The 20,262-nt window shown below is 35.2% G+C and overlaps 2 protein-coding genes across 7 annotated transcripts in view; one reads left to right on the forward strand and one right to left on the reverse strand.

Moving 5' to 3' along the window:
* LOC587817 (LIM domain kinase 1) overlaps positions 1-14,738 on the forward strand; it is a 44,999-nt gene extending 30,261 nt beyond the window's left edge. For all 3 annotated transcript variants that reach the window (XM_030992386.1, XM_030992387.1, XM_030992388.1), the window contains 9 exons: positions 5,758-5,908; positions 6,457-6,543; positions 7,231-7,318; positions 8,021-8,064; positions 8,894-8,953; positions 9,272-9,337; positions 10,051-10,225; positions 10,911-11,121; positions 11,591-14,738. In XM_030992386.1, the coding sequence (XP_030848246.1) occupies positions 5,758-5,908; positions 6,457-6,543; positions 7,231-7,318; positions 8,021-8,064; positions 8,894-8,953; positions 9,272-9,337; positions 10,051-10,225; positions 10,911-11,121; positions 11,591-11,720 (1,012 nt within the window). In that variant the 3' untranslated portion in view covers positions 11,721-14,738. The remainder of the gene's footprint in view (positions 1-5,757; positions 5,909-6,456; positions 6,544-7,230; positions 7,319-8,020; positions 8,065-8,893; positions 8,954-9,271; positions 9,338-10,050; positions 10,226-10,910; positions 11,122-11,590) is intronic.
* Positions 14,739-16,318: 1,580 nt separating this feature from the next.
* LOC587839 (mitochondrial RNA pseudouridine synthase Rpusd4) overlaps positions 16,319-20,262 on the reverse strand; it is a 6,857-nt gene continuing 2,913 nt past the window's right edge. For all 4 annotated transcript variants that reach the window (XM_003731324.3, XM_011677048.2, XM_787548.4 and 1 more), the window contains exons 4-8: positions 19,960-20,004; positions 19,179-19,390; positions 17,920-18,157; positions 17,283-17,380; positions 16,319-16,706 (exon numbers count right to left, since the gene is read on the reverse strand). In XM_003731324.3, coding sequence (XP_003731372.1) covers positions 16,515-16,706; positions 17,283-17,380; positions 17,920-18,157; positions 19,179-19,390; positions 19,960-20,004 — 785 coding nt within the window. In that variant the 3' untranslated portion in view covers positions 16,319-16,514. The remainder of the gene's footprint in view (positions 16,707-17,282; positions 17,381-17,919; positions 18,158-19,178; positions 19,391-19,959; positions 20,005-20,262) is intronic.

Genomic DNA, 20,262 nt, shown 5'->3' on the forward strand with positions numbered 1-20,262 from the left:
AAGAGCTGGTGAGGGAGGTTACTGGTATTAAATTGTGAGAAAGAGAGCTTTAAAGTTTGGGGCTATTCAAGCATGCGGAGCAAGCAAACCACAGGGAAATCAATAGAAGGGTGAATCAAAAGGCCATAGCAACCACTATGAAGAGATTTTCAGATTAGGCTGAAATTTGGCCTGATGGTCAAACATAGTCTGTTCATTATGTTTCTGAGGTTTCAATGTGTGGACTTAAGTCTTTCAAAAGTTATTATGTTGTAAATGTATAGAGTTGTAATTGGACAGATTAAGTGAACTGCAACATAGTGCCGAGACACCTGCACTAGACAATGCCTATTCATGGTGGACCCGGAGTCTTTTTGTTCCCCCTTACATAACACTGCTTGTCACCTATCTTGTTTTGTATACATCTGGGCAATTATTTGTAACCACATTATGAACTTGCTTTATACTTAATTCCCATACTGTTTTCTTTCTCACAGGAGGTTCAAAGTATTTTCACTATGACTTGCTCTTTCATTTCCAGTAGCCATCCTGATGATAATTAATGGAAGCAATTCATAAATACCAGCCAGAAAGTGGTATCAAAATAAAGAAAGGCAGGAGACACACAGTAAAGACACCAACATAGAATAACGAAAAATAGAAAGAATGAGAGAGAGAGACAGAGAGGGAAAAGAAGGGGAGAATTATGATAGCTGTAAGCAAAATGATGATATCAGAGTGTGAATGCGTGTTTACAATAAGAACTTGATTTCAAAACTCTTATGGGAGAATAAATTTGGAAGCACAGAAATGAAAACAAAATTATTTAGGGAATGTCACAACTCTTTCTCATCCTGTATCACAAGTTTAAAAATGCAACAACTCTCTCTCATCCTTTATCACAAGTTTGAAAATGCAACAACTCTTTCTCATCCTGTATCACAAGTTTAAAATGCAACAACTCTTTCTCATCCTTTATCACAAGTTTAAAAATGCAACAACTCTTTCTCATCCTTTATCACAAGTTTGAAAATGCAACAACTCTTTCTCATCCTTTATCACAAGTTTGAAAATGCAACAACTCTTTCTCATCCTGTATCACAAGTTTAAAATGCAACAACTCTTTCTCATCCTTTATCACAAGTTTAAAAATGCAACAACTCTTTCTCATCCTGTATCACAAGTTTAAAATGCAACAACTCTTTCTCATCCTTTATCACAAGTTTGAAAATGCAACAACTCAAGCTACTCGAAGTCGTTAATGGAGAATATAAGACGAACGCAAATCTGGAACTCGGATGTGAAAGCGGATACAAACAAAATGGCGCGCCGCACTGATTGCTATAACGGACCAATCACAGCCCGCGTAGCACGACCCGTTAGCAACGACCGACCATTTCCGGACTACGATAATTTCGCTCGGGAAAAGTGATCAAATTTTGGAAGAGACCGAAGGCTGTGCGAAAAACAGTGGTCTAGAAAAACCGTTTAAAACACATCTTCTACTATGTTTTAGACTTCCAAATTTTGATACTAGGTACAGAAAAGACCACTCTTTCAGAAAATGCAAAAAAACAAAAATCTATTTTTTTCACCTAAATTGACATTTTAGCTGATTACGGAGAATCGCTGGTTGCGACTTTTTGTTGGTTTTGTGGTGCCGGGTCACATATATTCATGTACAAGCAGAAATGTAAAGACTATGAATTGATATCAAATTGCTTTTATATGTTTCTCAAAGTAACTTGATGTATTCCAGAATAAAGGAATACATTAGAAATAAAACAATAGATATTTAATATGAAATAAAAAAAACAATAACATACAATAGAAAATAAATATTTGAAAATCGCATCAAATTTGCATAAATTATCATTATTAATTACATAGAAAAGAAGTTTCATATGAATAATGGGTTTCAATAAACATTCAAAAAGTGGAGTCTGCACATTTTTTGTAATGATTCTAGTTCCCTGTAAATTTCTAGATTTGATATTCATGAATGCCTATTCATAATTTATGCAAATTAACCTATGCATTTTCAAATATCATAAAAATAATGTAACCTCTTGAATTTGAGATGAAGGAAACATTTATTCAATACATTTTCAACGATCTTCTTAAGTCTACAGACAAATATGAAGAGTTTTCTGTAAAATGCATAAAATTAGCATTTTGCATAATTAATTAGGCTATGATGACAAAAATTTGCATATTAGGAAAAAACTTATTATACTATCTTGTTATTTACGTAAATATCTACAAACATGCAAATTTTTGCGTTCATCGGACTTTCGACGGCCGAGATCATGGGGGGGGGGGGCCTCCCAGACCCCCCCCCCCACCCCCAGTCACGAGGTGCTCAAAATAGCCCAGTACAGTAAGGGTTAATGCCACAATTTTCTCTCACCATTTACTGGCGTTGGTTTCTCAAGGGACGGATAAATCGTGGTCACAAGTCTACATAATTAACATTTTTTGATAGTTCATTATTGAAGGAAAAAATATAATCTCAACATCATAAATGAGAGACCAATAGTGAGAGCAACTAATAGCAAGAATGGCTGCCATAGTTAAGTCCAACTTAAAGTTGATCTTAGTCTTTGTGAAACCCCCCCCCCCCCCCCCCCCCGCCCCTGCTGTGGTTCCTCTTTTGCTGATTTAGAGGAAATGATGTCCATCGATACAGAGGAGGTCATTTCCTAAATGTGCTCCATTTTAAAAATTCACTCTACCATGAGCATTCCCTTCTATGAAACCTGTAGTGTACATGTCATCAGGATGTAAGGGATATTTTGGTTCAGGGGGGTGTTTCACAAAGATCCTAAGTTGAACTTATCTCTAAGTTGGAATTAACAATTATGGAAAGCTGTTAGCATCTATTAAAATATTTTGTAAAAGTTATTTTAAAAGGCATGAAATGTTGATTCAATTCATTCATATTTTTATTTTATCCTGCATCAAAAATTTGTTGGCTTTTGATTGGTTGAGAGCTCGTCACATGACCAGAAATATTTGACCTATTTTTAGAAAGTACCGTACTATATAAGAGTACTATTTGGGTTTTTAAATTGAATCAATTTTTAATGAAGAACAAAATATTTTTAAGCTTTTTAGATAAAAATTGACATTTTTTTTGTTCTAAATTTTTTTTCTCCCAAAAATGTTTTTTTTTTTTTTTTTTTTTTTTTTTTTAAAATAAATTTTTGATGCAGGATATAAAACAAATATACCATGCCTTCTATTTGAGGTACTGGTTAAACTTTGGGCCTCGGGGACTCCAAAAGTACCATTTGCTTCGGGGCTGCGCCCCTCAGCAAATAGTACTATTGGAGTCACCTCTTGCACAGAACCTCTCAAGGCAGTGTTTATTTGTATATTATCAAGGAGATTCATGTTCTTGATGTGGAAATTATAAAAAGTCTAAAATACTTGATTTTTTGCTTTTGAATATATTTTATTTTAAGGCTACAAATGGCTCTCCATAATTTGTAAGTCCAACTTAAAGTTAAGTTTGACTTAGGATCTTTGTGAAACACCCCCCCCCCCCCCCCCCCCCCGATTATTCTAAAAGCTCCAAATTTTGCTTTTTGTCAATGGAAATAGAAAATTGAGACGTGAAGTCACGCTTTCTCTTTCTAATACCGGTAAGCATTCTTTGTCAATATTATTTAAAACTAGTAAAAATAACCTCTCACCAATATATCTCTAAAACACCAATCATTAAAAAAAACACTTAAAAAAACAGAGCCCTAAATCAATACAACTGACTCAGATAATATCCAGTGCAGGTCTGCCTGTCTTTTATTATAGGCTGCAATGCAATGCAAAGTTTATTCAAATGAAATACATCATAAACCAATTGCAAAATAGGAATTAGGTTGAGTAATTGAAGTAAATGAATATGTATAGAGAGAAGAGACTAGAGAAACAAATAGTAACTGTAATGTAACAAATACAAGTATGGCATGAGTCTAATTTTAAGTCTAACATTATAAAAACTACTTTCACTATCATGGCTGGATTTTTTTGTGTGTTTCCATGAAGTCGAGTGATTGGCACAGATCCAACCATAATCTTAGCTGGAACACTGAGTACTCGTTGGGTAAATACCAGTTGTTTTGAAAGCAGTGAAGAGATTTCTTGTTGCAATACAAGGAAGGAAGTCTAGTCACCACTTGGGGTTTTATCTTTTTTTACCCAAACACATTTTGGGTATTCCAGGTGTTTCCAAACAGTAGTTCGGAGGATGACAGTTTACATTTAGGAAATGATGATGAGCGTGTCAAGAGCATTTTGACCAGTGAGTTTGAGATAAGAATCACGTTAAAAGGTGTTGCGTATTTGGATTTGAAACAGTAGACCATGTTTTTCGTGTAATTTGCCGTCATAACATTTTCATTTGGGAACACAGTATGATACGGAGGACATTTGTGCTGTATTAATGCTCTAGTACCACTATATATAGTGGATTTTCTATCTGTTGAACACTGAGAAATGGATTAATTGCTTCTATTTCAGCGATTGTTACTACTCTGTTGGAAAATCAGGAGTGGATTTGATTGTAACTTTGATGATCGTGCCTTGTTCAATGTCCATTTCTTGCTCAGATGTGACATTTTGGAGCCTGTACGTTTAATTACAATAAAAAAACAAGTGCATATTTTCGGTGGCAAGCAGTCTTGTTTGATGTTTTGTGCAGCTACTTTATAAAACACAAGCTCTGAAGTTGCAATAAATGACATCGTTGTAATTTACTGGAAAGCAGTACTGCTTTTGTATCAACCATGAGTTGTGCGGATATTTTTTTTCGAAGCCAGTCACATGACCCCAGTACTGGGTCAAAGGTCATGCATGCATCATCCTGCAACTGGGGAGAAAGGTAAGTACTATTACATGTACACAATGCAGGAATGATTGATCAATGATTATTGACTAGTTTGGAGTTGGTGTGACTGAGAAAATGCTCCATCTCCTTTAGCAATGGATTATAAACTGACTAGGGGGGTGCTTCACAAAGACTAAGATTGACTTTAAGTTGGACTTAAATATGGCAGGCCGTTCATACCACTGTTTACTCTCACCATTTATCGGCATTGGTCTAGCAAGGGACGTAAAAATCATGGTCACAAATCTACAGAATGTACATTTTTTGATAGTTCATTATTGAAGGAAAAATATTATCTAAAGATCATAATTGAGAGACCAATGGTGAGAGCAACCAGTGTCAAGAATGGCGTGTCAAGAATGGCGTGCCATAGTTAAGTCCAACTTAAAGTCGATCTTAGTCTTTGTGAAACACTCCAAAGTAATCAGCAGAATCTTGGTCATTCAAGGTTATGTATTTTTTTTTCTTTCTTCAGTCTAGTGTTGGTCTAGTTTTATGACTGGAATATACAACATTAGAAATGCAAGTGAAAAATCAAGTTTTTTGCAGTTTTCCTCTTTATTACTTTTTTTCGGATTTCAATATCTATCCTGGAATGTAAAGCCGTCGGTCACAGCTATGTAATACTCAGGCCAAAAATGTTTCAAGGAAATCTTCTCCATTTTTATCATTGCAGACACAATAACTATACCGGGCCCCGTTGCACAAAATTTTACCATTGATTATAACTTTGCCATCGATGGCAAAATTACAATCAATGGTAAAGTTCCAATCAATGGTAAGTTTTATGCAACAGCCCCTGGAATGTGGAGCCTTCCTCACTGTTTTCTAGGACTCAGTGGTACTGTGTTGCTCTAAAGATGTTTTGCTTTTTTATTTATTCTTTGCAGACGCAATAACTATCCTGTAATGTGCAGTCCTACCTCACCGTTGTCCAGAACTCAGTCATACCGGGTCTCTAAGAACCAGAGGATATTTCGACCTGCAGATCTCATCAAGGGAGAGGTACTGGGTCAAGGCTTTTTTGGAAAAGCAGTCAAGGTTGGTTCTTTATTATCTAGTCAATACATTATTGTTTGGTTAAGGACGATGTCTCCCTGACAAGCCACAACCCAAATGCCCCCCCCCCTCTTTCTACAACTCAATCTTATGAAGTTACCCTCTGAGAGCAACAAGTCTCTAAAAGTAAAAAATTAATTACTGTGCTTAAAAAAATGCTTTACCGGTATAGTCAGTTTCCTAACACTAATCAAATCACTACCTTCTACCATGCTATGAACTATACCTTATACCTCACCCTAAGTATACCTAACCTAAAACCCTATCACAATCCTAACCGTAACCATACATCCATAATCTAAATATCCACTCTTCCAACGGACAAGGACATGTACATCCTAGGATAACTACTCATTGATATGTATACGTCCTTAAAATTTCCCCAACTATGTGGGGGATGTGGCTGTTACTAAGGTGCCAGAATGGTGTTATCTCTAATCATTTGTATCTGATTGTAACTGTACTGTAAAACAATTTGCAACCGATACTACTGGGTGTTTACTAATGATTGTTTACTTTGTTGTGACTAGGTAACTCATCGGTATACAGGAGAAGTGATGGTTATCAAGGAGCTGGTAAGATACAGTGATTCTGCACAGAGAGACTTCCTAAAAGAGGTGGGTTACATTACTAGCACTTTCATTTTGGATCAACTTTTATCTGATTACATTGTTATACTTTCATTTTGATATACTCTCACTTGGTATTGTTTTCAGTTGATTACCACCAGCTAACAAACAGGATATCTTGACTGATAGCCTTACTTTCATTTTGATGTACTGTACTCTTTTTGGTGTCTTATTAAATATATACATGATATAATATGAAGTAGCAGTTCAAACCAGACTCTTTCGACATATAACCTCTCAGAATGACAAAATCAGTGGATGTGTACTTTCATTTTTTATATCACTTTCATTTGGTGTCATCTTTGAAATGAATACATTATATATTTGGTAGCTGTTAGCAAATAGAATTTTGACAGAAAGTCTTTCATTTTGTGTAAACTTTCATCTGATATAACTTTGGATATACAGTATTTTTATTTGAATGTACTATTATTTAATCTTTGAATTGGAAATTATGGTATTTTTGGTAGGAGTTGCCAAAATTATGACAATTTTGATGGATACCCTTTCATTTTTTAGATAATTGGTGTTGAATTCCCCATGACAGCCCGCTCCAATGTGTCTTACAGAGGGATTCTACCCATTGTTGTCAGTGGTCATTGTGGTTTCCTGAATATCTCTTTTTAACCATCCTGATTATTAACATGTTTATCTTCCTGTCTGTGGTTCCTTCAGGTTAAGGTCCTACGGAGTCTGGATCATTACCATGTTCTCAAGTTCATCGGTGTACTCTACAGAGACAAGAGACTTAACCTAGTAACTGGTGAGTCCAGTTACATTGGATTAATCGTAGTTTGGTGTTGCCTCTTAGTGATGTTTTTTTTTTCTTTCATCCAGAATATTGTTAAATATATATTGTAAATGTAAACGGGCAGAAAAAGCAAAATTCACTGGATGCTTTGTACATTTCTGTTGCAGAACATTGTGCCATATCTAAATTATTTGCAACAAGACACATCAAATATGGGTCTATGGTATACAAGCTACCCTCAGTAATATTAGAATCCTCAGCCTATATATCCTTTTGATAATGTAGATGAATATATCTTGGATACTAGTACTGTGAACACTATACAATATACTGACTTTCATTTTGTCATATCAGAAAGTTTATCATTTTTGTTACAATTAATTAAAAAATAAACAAAAGACACTTACTGTTTCGTCCACCAACATCTCTCTTCGTCTCTCTCTCTCTCTTTCTCTCTCTTTCCTTCTTTTCTTCTCTCTCCTCTCTCTCTCTCTCTGTCTGTCTGTCTCTCTCTCTCTGTCCTTCTTTTCTTCTCTTCTCTCTCTTCTCTGGCTCTATCCTCTCTCTCTCTCTGTCTCATTCTTTCTCACCCCCTCTCTCCCTTCTTATTTGAAGCCTTTGAACATGTTTGTTGTCTTACACATGTAGTTGTCAACAATTATTTTCCTCTATATCATGATTTTGATTATTTGAAATCTCTGTTTACTTTCCTAGAGTTTGTTGGAGGAGGGACACTAGAGAATATTATCTCTGATCTTGTAAGTACTTATTCATTACCATTATCTTATTTAGACCTGGAGAAAAAAAAATTAATTAAATAAATACCTATTTAAGGGTACATTGTACAGTTCACTATTAAAATGATATGCTTTTTAGTATGATTGTATGTTTGATGTAAACTTGCATTTTTAGTCTTTGGACTTTTTGACAAGTCTTGAATAAAACCTCATTTGAATTTTTGACAAGTCTTAAATAAAACCTCATTTGAATTTGAATTTGAATTTGAACTGGTGAACTTTCTGCCCTAGCATACTGCTAATTGCACAGCGCCATCTCATGGTGAACTTGCCAACAGTGCGTGACCCAGTATCCAATTTCGATTCTCAGACAGAGGCCTCGATGCGAGAACCTACAGCACAGGGAGCTGCATGACCATACTGCTACAGCTGACCTGAGATGGCGCTAGAGGAACTTTGTGGTAGTGCTTCTAGTACAGTTAAAGGATGACAATAAATGTCATGAATTTGATTTAAATACTGTATTTTCCAACTGAAACTTTGAGGGTTCAGTGACACAAAGACGTAACTCCATATTTTGCCAAAATGAGTATTAGATATCGAAATGTTCAGAAAAATGTGGGCTTTCCAAGAAAAACAGACTTAACTCCATCCAACACCCCAATGAAGTCAATGCTTAGTGACACATAAACCACTTTTTCTCAAAATGGCCAAAATGGAGTTTCGTCTTTGTGTCACTGACCCCTCCACTTGTACATTTCATTTTGATTAATGACAGTCACTTTCATTTCAATCTGAGTACTACAGGAACTTTTAAATCATATATAATTTTCTTGTCTTTGATGTACAGGATAAACCGTTTCCATGGCTGCAAAGAATAAATGCTGCAAGAGACATTGCTTCAGGAATGGTAAGTTTTATTCTTTTGTTTTTGGTGTTAAATCTAGGCCTATAGATGTGTCAGAAATAAAAACTAATACTGTAATGATTAAACACCAATGCATAAATCTGGACATTTGGTATTATATACTGTAAATACCTATTCTCTCCTATTGATTACCTAGGAAGGAGGAAAGGTATTACCCGGTAGTCAATAATTTATCTGCATGAAGTTATGAATGTCATCAATTTTTGTGGCATAATTTTAAAAGATCTTATCTCTCCCATAACCCCTTTATTTCTGAACCTTTATTTATACATCAACACCTTTTTTTTCTCTCTCTTATAGTCCTACCTTCACTCGATGGGGATAATCCATAGAGATCTCAACTCAAACAACTGCCTTGTCAGGGATGTAAGTATATTATGATAATTGGATAAGAACCCTTAGATTTGCAGCATTAACTATCTGTTTAGTCTGTTATGTAATTATCTTCAAGATTTGATTTGCTGTGTTAATTATCTTTCTATGTTACCAAGATAATAATATGATCTTAACGACCAACGATAGCCCTATTAGAACTTCTTCTGTTCCTCCTGAGGGCCCTGCAATCAAATTACTTTCTGGATTTGAGATTATAAAAGGAACTCTTTTTATCAACATATTTTAAAAATGCTATGCTTGAACATATTGATCTATATCAGGGATGCCAGTTAGAATTGATCAGTGGGCCTCAAAATCACCTAGAATGAGCTATTTTGTACACAAAAAAGCCTAAACTATGGCCTGAAAATAAATCAGCAGGGCCTGAATTCAGGCTTTTGCCTGAAAACTGGCATCCCTGCTATATGTTTACCTTTGTTATATTTTTTGTTTTACTGTTTCAGTGGAGATAAATTTCATTTGAATGTATTGAATTGATCACTTTCTTATATGACATGGCTCTTCTCTTTTCCTATCAGCAATGTGACAATAACAATAAATAATAATAAAAACGTTACTTATAAAGTGCTTACCACTGGAGTCTCTAAGCGCTAAAATAATGACAATAAGTTGTAAATAAAATTATTTTAGATTTCTTCTTGAGACGTTGATCATCCATCATTGCTGCCTCTTGTCTTTTTCAGGATGGCTCTGTCGTCGTAGCAGATTTTGGTCTTGCCAGGGTATTCATTGATGAGAATGACAGTCGATGTCCAAACTCCTTTGGTCCGGGTAGGGATAAACACAAACCAGCCGGTCGTAAGAAGCGCTATACCATGGTCGGCACAGCATTCTGGATGGCTCCTGAGATGCTGAAAGGTACGATTCATTCAGAATTCTTCTCTCCTGCAGTAACTTTTTTTTTAATTGTGTTTTTTGCGTTCACATGTTCATATCTTCAGCTTGCAAGCATATCTGCAAAACAATATACATGAACATATGTAGCCATAAGCCTGTTAATCTTAGTCTCGTATCATTAACTGCATTTTTGTAGATTTTGTGGAGGGGACATCCCCCCCCCCCCCCTCAGATTTTTAAAAGTTACTGCAATTAAACAATTTCTTCAGATAAGACGTAATACTTTGTTTGCATAAATTAAATGGCAATAGGCAATGATTGGTAAAAATATAGCTTTGAGAATCGTTGCCTCCTACACACTCTTACTGGGCCCCATTTCACAAAACTTGTCATCAGTGATAAAGGACAGTTTTTGTGAAATCCTTGCTCCTGATTGATTATCAGTAGGTATGTCACTGATTTTTGTCATTTATCATTGAAAAAGAGGCTTTGTGAAACAGGTCACTGGTTTGTTTGTTATAAGATGCAGGTGTGTTTGTAAGGTTATAGGATGTTCAATCCAGCAGTTGATATGTCTATGGTATATATGGTTATCCCCCACAGGTAAAGACTACAATGAGAGGGTAGATGTCTTGGCATTGTCATGTGTGAGCTAATTTAGTGTTCAATCTAGGAGTTGATATATGTCTATGGTTATCCCCCACAGGTAAAGACTACAATGAGCGTGTAGATGTCTTTTCATTCGGCATTGTCATGTGTGAGTTGATTGGGAGAGTGAGTGCCTGCCCGGATGATTTGCCACGGAGCGGGGACTTTGGACTAGATGAAGTGCCTTTCATGGCGCAATGTTGTGATACCTGTCCCAAGACATTCCATCAGATCATGCTCATGTGCGTCAGGATGGACTCTGATGAAAGGTACGAGCATATTGTATTTGAAACCTCATATATTTATCTTTGTTTTGTAATGATAAATAAGGGTTAGTTTTTCATGAATTTGGTTATAAAAGTACACTGGAGAGCGAGCTCTTGAAGTGTCAATGTTATATATGATATGATACTTGAAATACATTATAATCAATATACCGACATGTACAGCAGTCCATATTTCAATTTTTTTTTTAATTCTAAAGATGCAGTCCTTAAAAAAGACTCTGTAATGGAACTTTATAATGTCATTCTCAGACACCAAGTGAAAAAAGACACTTTTTCTCATACTTCCTTATTGTTGTGACTTACATTTGTATGGCTTTATGTGTATTGTACCATGTGAAACATTGACGGTGACAGGTATGACATTTTTAGTAGAAATCGCAAACTTAATGGCGACATCACCAATAGAAGGGAAAATGGTTAATTGTTCCTTTATTTCTTTTGTGTTGTTCAGGCCTTCGTTCGATGAACTGGACCAGAGATTGTCCTCCTTTTCTCTTCACTTTGAGAGACTTTCACCCCGTGCCAAAGACCTGGAGAGTTATCATATATCACCCACTGAAGATCCACCACCTAAAACCTGAACGAGCACCCAGCCCAGGCATGAGAAGGGAACGGTTACCAGTCTGGAATCAAAAACTCGAAAGGACAAGAATGATAAATCCCTGTATACAGGTGGATGACATTTAAACAAGTTCCCTGATCATTGTTTATCATCCGGCCTTTTCTTGCTGCTGCTGCTGCCTTCTAATATGAATATAGTCATTTTCTTCTATACTTCCAATATCTGCAAGAAGGGGCACGGTGTATACAATTTCATTTTATTTATTTCATTTATCGTACCCTGTAAACATACCCTGTATCATTGCTGCATTATCAAATGATATGTATGCATGTGGACAGTGCCATAGGTGGAAAGCACCGTAGTCACAAGAAAGATTTCTTCTGAATTTTTTTTTCATCTTCAATATATTAGAAAATGTTGTCAGAGTAGGATGAAATATGTAAGATTTAAGGATTAATTGTTCTTAAAAAGGGTCTTTCCGCTCATGGTATGAGAAAAATATACATAAATTCCAGTATTTGGTGCATAATCTTAGTAATGAACAGGGTTATTATTAGAGATTAATGTAGGTTATTTATTTTTATACCATTATTGTACAAATATGTATGCTAAGATTTTTACAGAAAATGTTGTTTTAAGCTTTTCTACAAACACTCATGTGGTTTAAGATTAATTAATCATCTTGAACACCCAAGTACTACTTCCAACTCGATTGGAAATCAGTGGAATTATCAATGTTTACTAAATTATATTTGTGGGTTCTTTATCCACCTAATAACTTGAACGATTTAATAATACATTTTATTTGTTTGAAAAATAAATATTTGTTCTTCTTTCTTATTTGTCTTCTGAGCAAATCTTTAATATAAATGAATCATATGTCATTTCAAAATGAAATGATGCAATTTGTCAGTAGTTTGCAGGACTCCTTGCCTGCTGTACTGGAGAATTTATTGGATCTAGCTATTTTCGTCAAGCGTTCAGCAAAAAAATTGTTTGAAAATTTTGAGGGAAGTGTATAGAGAAGACAAATATGAAATTGTTGAAGTTTTATTCATGGAGTATGATATAGTAAGCCCAATTTCAGAATTGCTGTTGCAGTGTCAAGTTATCACATTCCTCAATCTGTCAATGATTAACAGTAATACGTCAATTGTTTATTTGTTGTTTCCTTTAAAATATGAAAATGTGGCCTACCTATAAACCACTGTTACTTGCCAAATTAGTAGAATCAATTTGTAAGAATTTTGAAGCAATATCAAAACTGAAATCTGAATACCAACATATTGATATTCAAAAGAAATGGCCAGCTTCTTCTCATTTAACGTCAATGAATGCTCGCCTCGTGTGTCATGTATTTGCCAAATTTTTACAGCTCTCTTTTGAACTATATGGATCTGCATTTTCAGATGATGTTTACTGTATAAGCTTTTTAAAGGCAATAATTTGTACCAACATTTTTTGTTGGAACTCTTAACTGTTAAAGAGATGTGATATGCACTTGTTTCCAAAGGGCCAAATTTTGCCAAATTTTAACACAAATGTTTGTCTTTTCAAGGGCTTTTATTTGGGTTCTTTCAAAGACGTGTGCATGCATCATCAAAACAGCTGAATTTTTATAGATTTTTTCTCTTTATTTATTGTGCAATGTTGAAAAAGAGATTTGGATATACTTTCTAATAATGTAGTCTTTCAGTGTTAATGAGAAATTTCTATTTAGATTATAGATTATTAAATCTTCATTTCATATACTATATTTGCCAGATATCGTAATGCTTTCATAGAATAAACATATTATAGTGTTTGTGGTTGTCTGAAAATAATTAATGTACGTTTAGGTTCTGCTTTTTTCACCAAGGAATTTGTTTTTTACGACATTGAATAAAAGCTTGAAAGTTTTGTCAAATGTCTGTAAACCTGTTATTAGATCAGGAACAATAACCCTTCAACTCAAAATGCTTATTTATATCTTGTCAAGTGTCAAAAAATCTCTTACTAGTTTTGCCAAAATTAAGTTTATAGTTTGTACCGGTAGTTGTACTGAGCAAACTGTTACTTTTATGATTGATAAAAAAAAATGATTTGTATCAAAAAGAAAAAAAAAGCATTTGTTGGTTTTGCAAGTGGTGGCAAAAATTATATTTTAACACTAAATAATTGGGATTCGTGAAATTCACATGCTGCTTAAATGACCATTGTAATGTTAACTGATTTGTAAGTTTCACGCTGAGATAGTTACTGGTTTTACAATATGCCCGTCATCATAACTCAAACTTGTTCTTTGTCCATGGTCCATATCGTGTCTAATCAACGTAGAGTCTGTTCAGCCTACCGTATCGCATGTTCTAGTATGCTTTATTGAAGGGAAAGACCAATAATACAGATTAAATGGAAGAAAGTGTGGCAATAAGAAGAGTGAAGGAAAGGTGGATATAACATCATCTCCATTTTTTGATGAATTACATAAGCATTGAAAATGTGCATGTGCCTGCATGATAGGGATGATTGGATGCAATCACTTTTTAATTTTTTAAATATTTTTTTCATGGATATGAACTTCTCAAGCACAGACCTTGCCTCTCTGTTTTTCATACATTCCCTTAATGTATTTCTCTCTCTTTCTCATTGTCTATTAGTTCTTTCCTTTAAATTTCTCATATTTTGAGGCTAAAGATAATAGCCTGATCAGTGTTCAGTTACTTTCGTTCAAACTTCACGTTTGGATTTTGTAAGCATTTAAAAATTGCACTTGCACGTACATACATGTATGCAGACAGCGTACACCAATATTTGCTATGATCAATCGTTTCCACAGTTACTTTCACAGTGCAATCGCATGACCAGAATCTTTGACAATTCAAATTATCCATACACGTGTACAAGGGAAAAACAGAAAATTGGTATTGCAGGCCGTACTACAGAATAGTGTTTATAGTAATACTTGAATTTTATTCCAGAATTTTTTATTTTGTGTTGTTTGTCATTATGTAAACACATTTTAATAAATTTGAATCTTTTATGAGGTAAAATATTGCAAGTATGGTATTTGTGTGATTTTTTTATTAGAGTTTAAGGTAAAGACCAGTTTTGGAAACACCTCCATTTAAAAAAAATGAAATGGAAGCTCTTATTACCAATCATGTGAAAGAATATGTTTTAACTAATACGTGATGATAAATATTTTGCCGGAAACCGCCTACTAATTGATATATTTGGTAAATTATTATATCTATCTGGACTGGATAGATATAGGGTAGTCCCATATACATCTTTCTGTGTACAAAGCTCTTAACTTTACCAAAACTGGGCCAAATTTCTTATCATATTGATGATTCCAGAACCTTGCAGTACTGCTAATACTTATATGCTAGATGATCAACTTTTTCTGATCGATTCCATGTTTCTTTCACAATGCAATCACATGACCAGAAATGGTCTATACCTTCAAACCAAGAAAAATCTTGTTATTTACTGATATCAGAGAGGACCTTGGAATATCAGACAATCACAAGTGAAACTAATGATAAAAATATTGCAGCTAAAAGTTTATAAACCGCTGATCTGATAATACATCATGCATTTCTGTTTCCATTGAGGTGATAATGCATTCCATTCCATTTTTAATTTAAATTTAACAATACATCAATTTAAAGAGACACGTTCAACTTTCAGTTTTGCTAAAATATATTTCATGGTAGACATGTATATATTAATTGATGGAAAACAAGCATCAGTTTCAATGGCTCTATATTGTTAAAGAAATGATATAACCTTCGTTGTAATTCTAATAAACTCTCTCAATGCCCAAAGTGACTCGAACCACTCATATTTCATATGGTACTGTCATGTCTTTGACTGTGCTTCTTATAATACAAAATGGAAAACACGTTTTGAAAGTAAATATTGTCATATAATATCATTGAGTGATGCTTCCATTAAGAAGTGCTAGAGTTTGTCTCACAATTCTTTTCCAAATACATTTTGATGTGTGTGTGTGTAATAAGGTGGTACCGTAACGGTGATCAATGACTGATCAATTCATGAAACAAAACTTATTCTCAATTTTAGTGTGCAGTAGTTACAAAAGGAAAATGAACATGACAACATTCTACATGAAATTAAATTTCTGTGATTACATGGTCAAAAGTTTGATGGGCCAACGGAATAAAAGAGATTAATGGCATGAACATCTGCACAGCTAATCGCTATGCCCAGGATAGAAGAGGCTGGAACGTCATCATCAATAGGGTCACGAAGGGTCGGTCATGGCTCGTAGGGCAATGACGACGATGACATGGTCTATGAAAATAGTGTGATTTCAGCTTCAGCAATGCAGCGGTGACAATGTTCAGGAAATATAATCAACATTAGAGCATTCTGTAAAATGGAGCATCCCTGTCTTTGTTATAAATGTATTCATATCCATGAATCACTATTCAATTTGATTTTATAAGCTGAATATGTCCAGGGGGGTGTTTCACAAAGATCCTAAGTCAAACTTAACTCAAAGTTGGACTTAACAATTATGGAAAGCCATTAGCATCTTTGAAAATATTTTGTAAAAGTTATTTTAAAATGCATAAAATGTTGATTAAAAATAAGAGATTTCATGTTCTTGATGTGGAAATGTGGAATTCATGAAAAGTCTAAAATAGTTGAATTTTTGCTTTTAAATATATCTATCTTAAGGCTACAAATGGCTCTCCATAATTTTAAAGTACAACTAAGAGTTCAGTTCGACTTAAGATCTTTTTGAAACACCCCCCAGGAAAATCAAATCGATGAGAGAACATTCTGCAGATATTTCCATCTTTTATGGATCGTACTTGAGTTTTAATTTCTTCATATTGTCACTGAAGAACCATGGCACCTTGGTTGATATGAAGTAGTTCTGTTGATCAAAGGTCTCCGGTATGACAAGCTGTCTAGCATGGAGGTGCATTGGAACGGTCCTAGCTTTGGGTTGGGTGATACCCAGAGAGTGTAGTATACCAGCCGTCAGTTTCTGAATAGAAAAAAAAAAGAATAATAAAACGGCAAATCAATGAATGCTTGTCAATAAAACATTAGGCTGCAGGCACAGACTTTCTTTTGACACTAACACAGTTTCATAAAGTGTTGGGCCTAGCTGGAGTACAGGAGACCATGCAGTCTGCATAGTCTGATGGTTTAGACACTCTTACATGTTATTACTGTGAAGGGTTTGTAACTACAAACTATTAAACAAGCTTTTCAATCTTTATCATCGTTTATCTCTAGGGAAAAGGCAATATCAAGTTTATTCCATAGATACACCCTACTGCAGCTCTTAATTATAGATGGACCTTATGATGCCTCTGTCATAGAGCCATTCTACAAACCAATTGTAATTCATCAATCGGTTCTTGAGATAACGCAATCACGAGAATGGGACGTACGGACAACCTGAAAACATAATGCCTTCGGCTGAACGGACGCATAAAAAATGCTATACCATACATATGATTGAAATCTCACTGAAAGCCAGAAAGGCTTTACATGTATGTAAAGTATTTGAGTTACTGCTCTCTTGGCTCTCAACAGAAAATGCAACAAGCCTTACCTGAGGGGCTAGTCTGTCATGATGGGAATACTTGTGATCACCAAGGATAGGGCAACCTAACCCTTGGGCAAGGTGAACTCTGATTTGATGCTTGACTCCTGAAAATTAAGAGCACATGGATATCAGTGAAGGCCAGAATTACTCAAACTGTCAGTATATATAGAAAGAGAAAATAACTGTTATCTTTATTCCAGTCTAGCACTCAATTTTGTTTTGCTTCAGTGACATTTACTCTAGGTTTATTTCATCAAAGATATACATGTAGGGCTGGAGTTAGGCTTGGGGTTAGTGGAAGTTATCAAACAGACACGGAGTAAACAGTGAGAAACAGGCTGAATAATCTATGAATTTGACTTTTTTTTTAGAAACACTGCACCTAATATTTGTGATCTTGCTATCTGTATGACCTGTAGACAGTCTGGCAGCAGTTTGGATGATGAGTTTGACCCAGGGATGCGAGTTAGAATTGATCAGAGGGCCTGAAAATCACCTAGAATGAGCTATTTTGTACCAAAAAAAGCCTAAACTATGGTCTGAAAATAACTCGCCAGGGCCTGAATTCAGGCTATTACCTGAAAACTGGCCTTCCTGTTGACCTTTGTAAACATTTATTGTGATTTTGTTCCTAGATTCTTACCTGTCTCGGGCTCCAGTTGGACTAGGGCACAGTTACCACGTTCACTCAGCACCTTGTACCTGGTGATTGCCTCTTTACTATCCCTGCTCTTCCTCCCGGATCTCATCCCGATGGTATCAGGATACAGATCAGCCATGTCTGGTTTGATGACCATCCTGTGTTTGCCGTCGATCTCTTTCTCTATCATAGGCATGTCCAGGATCCCTTCCTTGGGACTGGGTATACCAACAGTGATGACCTGAAACCAAATGGGAGAGGATTAGACATGACTTTCAGGGAAAATATGAAATTGATCATAAAAAGTTGCAATCATTCCTTAAAGGCATTGTTTAACAATGTTAAATCTGAGTTGCATGGCCCCACGTGTTATCAGTGTCTGTGATATGGTGTAATATTGAAGCCCTAAACAAAATTGCGTTTCAAAATGATCATGAAGTGCTTAAAAACAGCAAAACTCTTTGAGTGACCGGTTTTACCATTCTCATTTTCCCCAGTAGACTGCAGTGTCATGAAAACTGTTAGGAAAACAAATTTTTAAAGTTCGATTTCCAGTCATAAATATCTTGATAATCAGACAGGGGATCGGCTTGTTAAAGTCATGGGGTTCCTGACTGACCTAAAGGTTTATAATTATGATTGCAGTATAAGCTAAATCCAGGATTTCATTTCAAAATCTGAGGCAATTTTACCAAGTCATTTTTAGTTTAATATTTATAATGATCATAAGAAGTTACAACAGATCAGAAAGCTTCTGTGACGGGACTCCTTGTTGTTCATGTATATGGAGAGCAACATCTTGTATAAAACAAGATTCTTGATCACAGAGATGTGGGTTCATACAAAGTACTGTTATCTCTGTTCTTCATTTTTTAAACATAAAGCCTAGGGAACAGACGAGGCAAAAGAGTGGATAAGGGCAGAAGGCAACAGTCTTGTTGTACATATGGAAGATGTTGAAAACTTTGCTTTAAATTGCTAATAAAAATTCCTTGAAATAAGACCTTAAAGCCCCACTGCACTACTTATAGCTACTTGCCCCCTCTATATAGCAAGCAATGCCTAATCGGTGACCATTGGTTCCCCATGATCCTCTTTTTCTTATGTTGAGAGCTTATTTGATGAGATAACCACCTGTCAGTGACCATGCAGGGATGTCTAATCCCTCCTGGCCAAACTAGTGTGGTGGGGCTAATAAAAAAATATATCTTGACACAATTCTTCAACTTCTAGAAGACTAGATTATTATTTGTTCTCCTCACCAAGTATCGTTTGATAATCTGTCTCTTCCTGAACATCTCATGGAGTACCCTAGCTGTTCTCTCATTCCTAGCCAGCAGCATCACACCTGTAGTCTCCTTGTCCAGCCTGTGAATCAAATGAAGCTCTTCAGTATTACCACCTCCTTTGTTATTAAGTGTCCAAGCCAGCTGGGGTAGGAGACTATCTATGCTGTGTTTCATTCCAGGCCCACCTAGGATCAATAATAATGACAAATAGGATGTAATTCACAAAGGAGAAATCTAAGCAGTGGCTAAAACAATTATAGAATATTTTGTAAAACAAAAAACGGGAGAGTTTTCCCATGACTACGTCACAATCAACTTACCAACTTGACAATTTGGAATTCACATGGACTTAGTGATCACATATTTCAAACATCTGTAACTCCCTTATCATAAGCCAGATTTATTTCAAACTTTCACCATTCTATTTCTTTTATATTTCTGCATCCTTCTCAAAGGGAAGTCAACTACATATATACATTATAGCATATATGCTTTTCTTTTCACCACATAACTATGAATTTCTACATTCCAAAATGTTGATGTGAACTATAAAAAAATACATTAAAAAAAAAAAACTTAAAAAAAAACAAGAGGCTGGTTTAATGCATAACGCCTATTTACATTGTTTGTTTCATCTCTTACCCAAAGCAAACAAAAATGGATGTACTTATCAAACTATCACATCAAACAAAGTTACATTGGGGCTTGTTATCTTCATGGTACAGTACATCAGGAGAGAAAGAAGCTTTCTTACCATGTACAGGCAGCCCATAGGGTTTATCCAAAGCGATGATGTCACCTAAAAGGGAAAGAAATGTAAAAAGGTAATACTATGCTTTGATTTGATCTGTAATTTTACACACCAAATGAAGATATGCCAAGATTCATATTTAAACCCTCACACTATCTTGATGTAATCTATACTACTTATCTTCTTAATTATGAAATGGCATAGAATGTGGAAATATATAAAACTAACTCCCCCCCCCCCCCCAAACCTCCAGAAAAAAGAAAGAAAAAAAGTGTAAGAACACCAAACGTTACATTTATACACATA

This window comes from Strongylocentrotus purpuratus, unplaced genomic scaffold, assembly GCF_000002235.5.
Source record: "Strongylocentrotus purpuratus isolate Spur 01 unplaced genomic scaffold, Spur_5.0 spur5_scaffold_2, whole genome shotgun sequence".
NCBI lineage: Eukaryota > Metazoa > Echinodermata > Echinoidea > Camarodonta > Strongylocentrotidae > Strongylocentrotus > Strongylocentrotus purpuratus.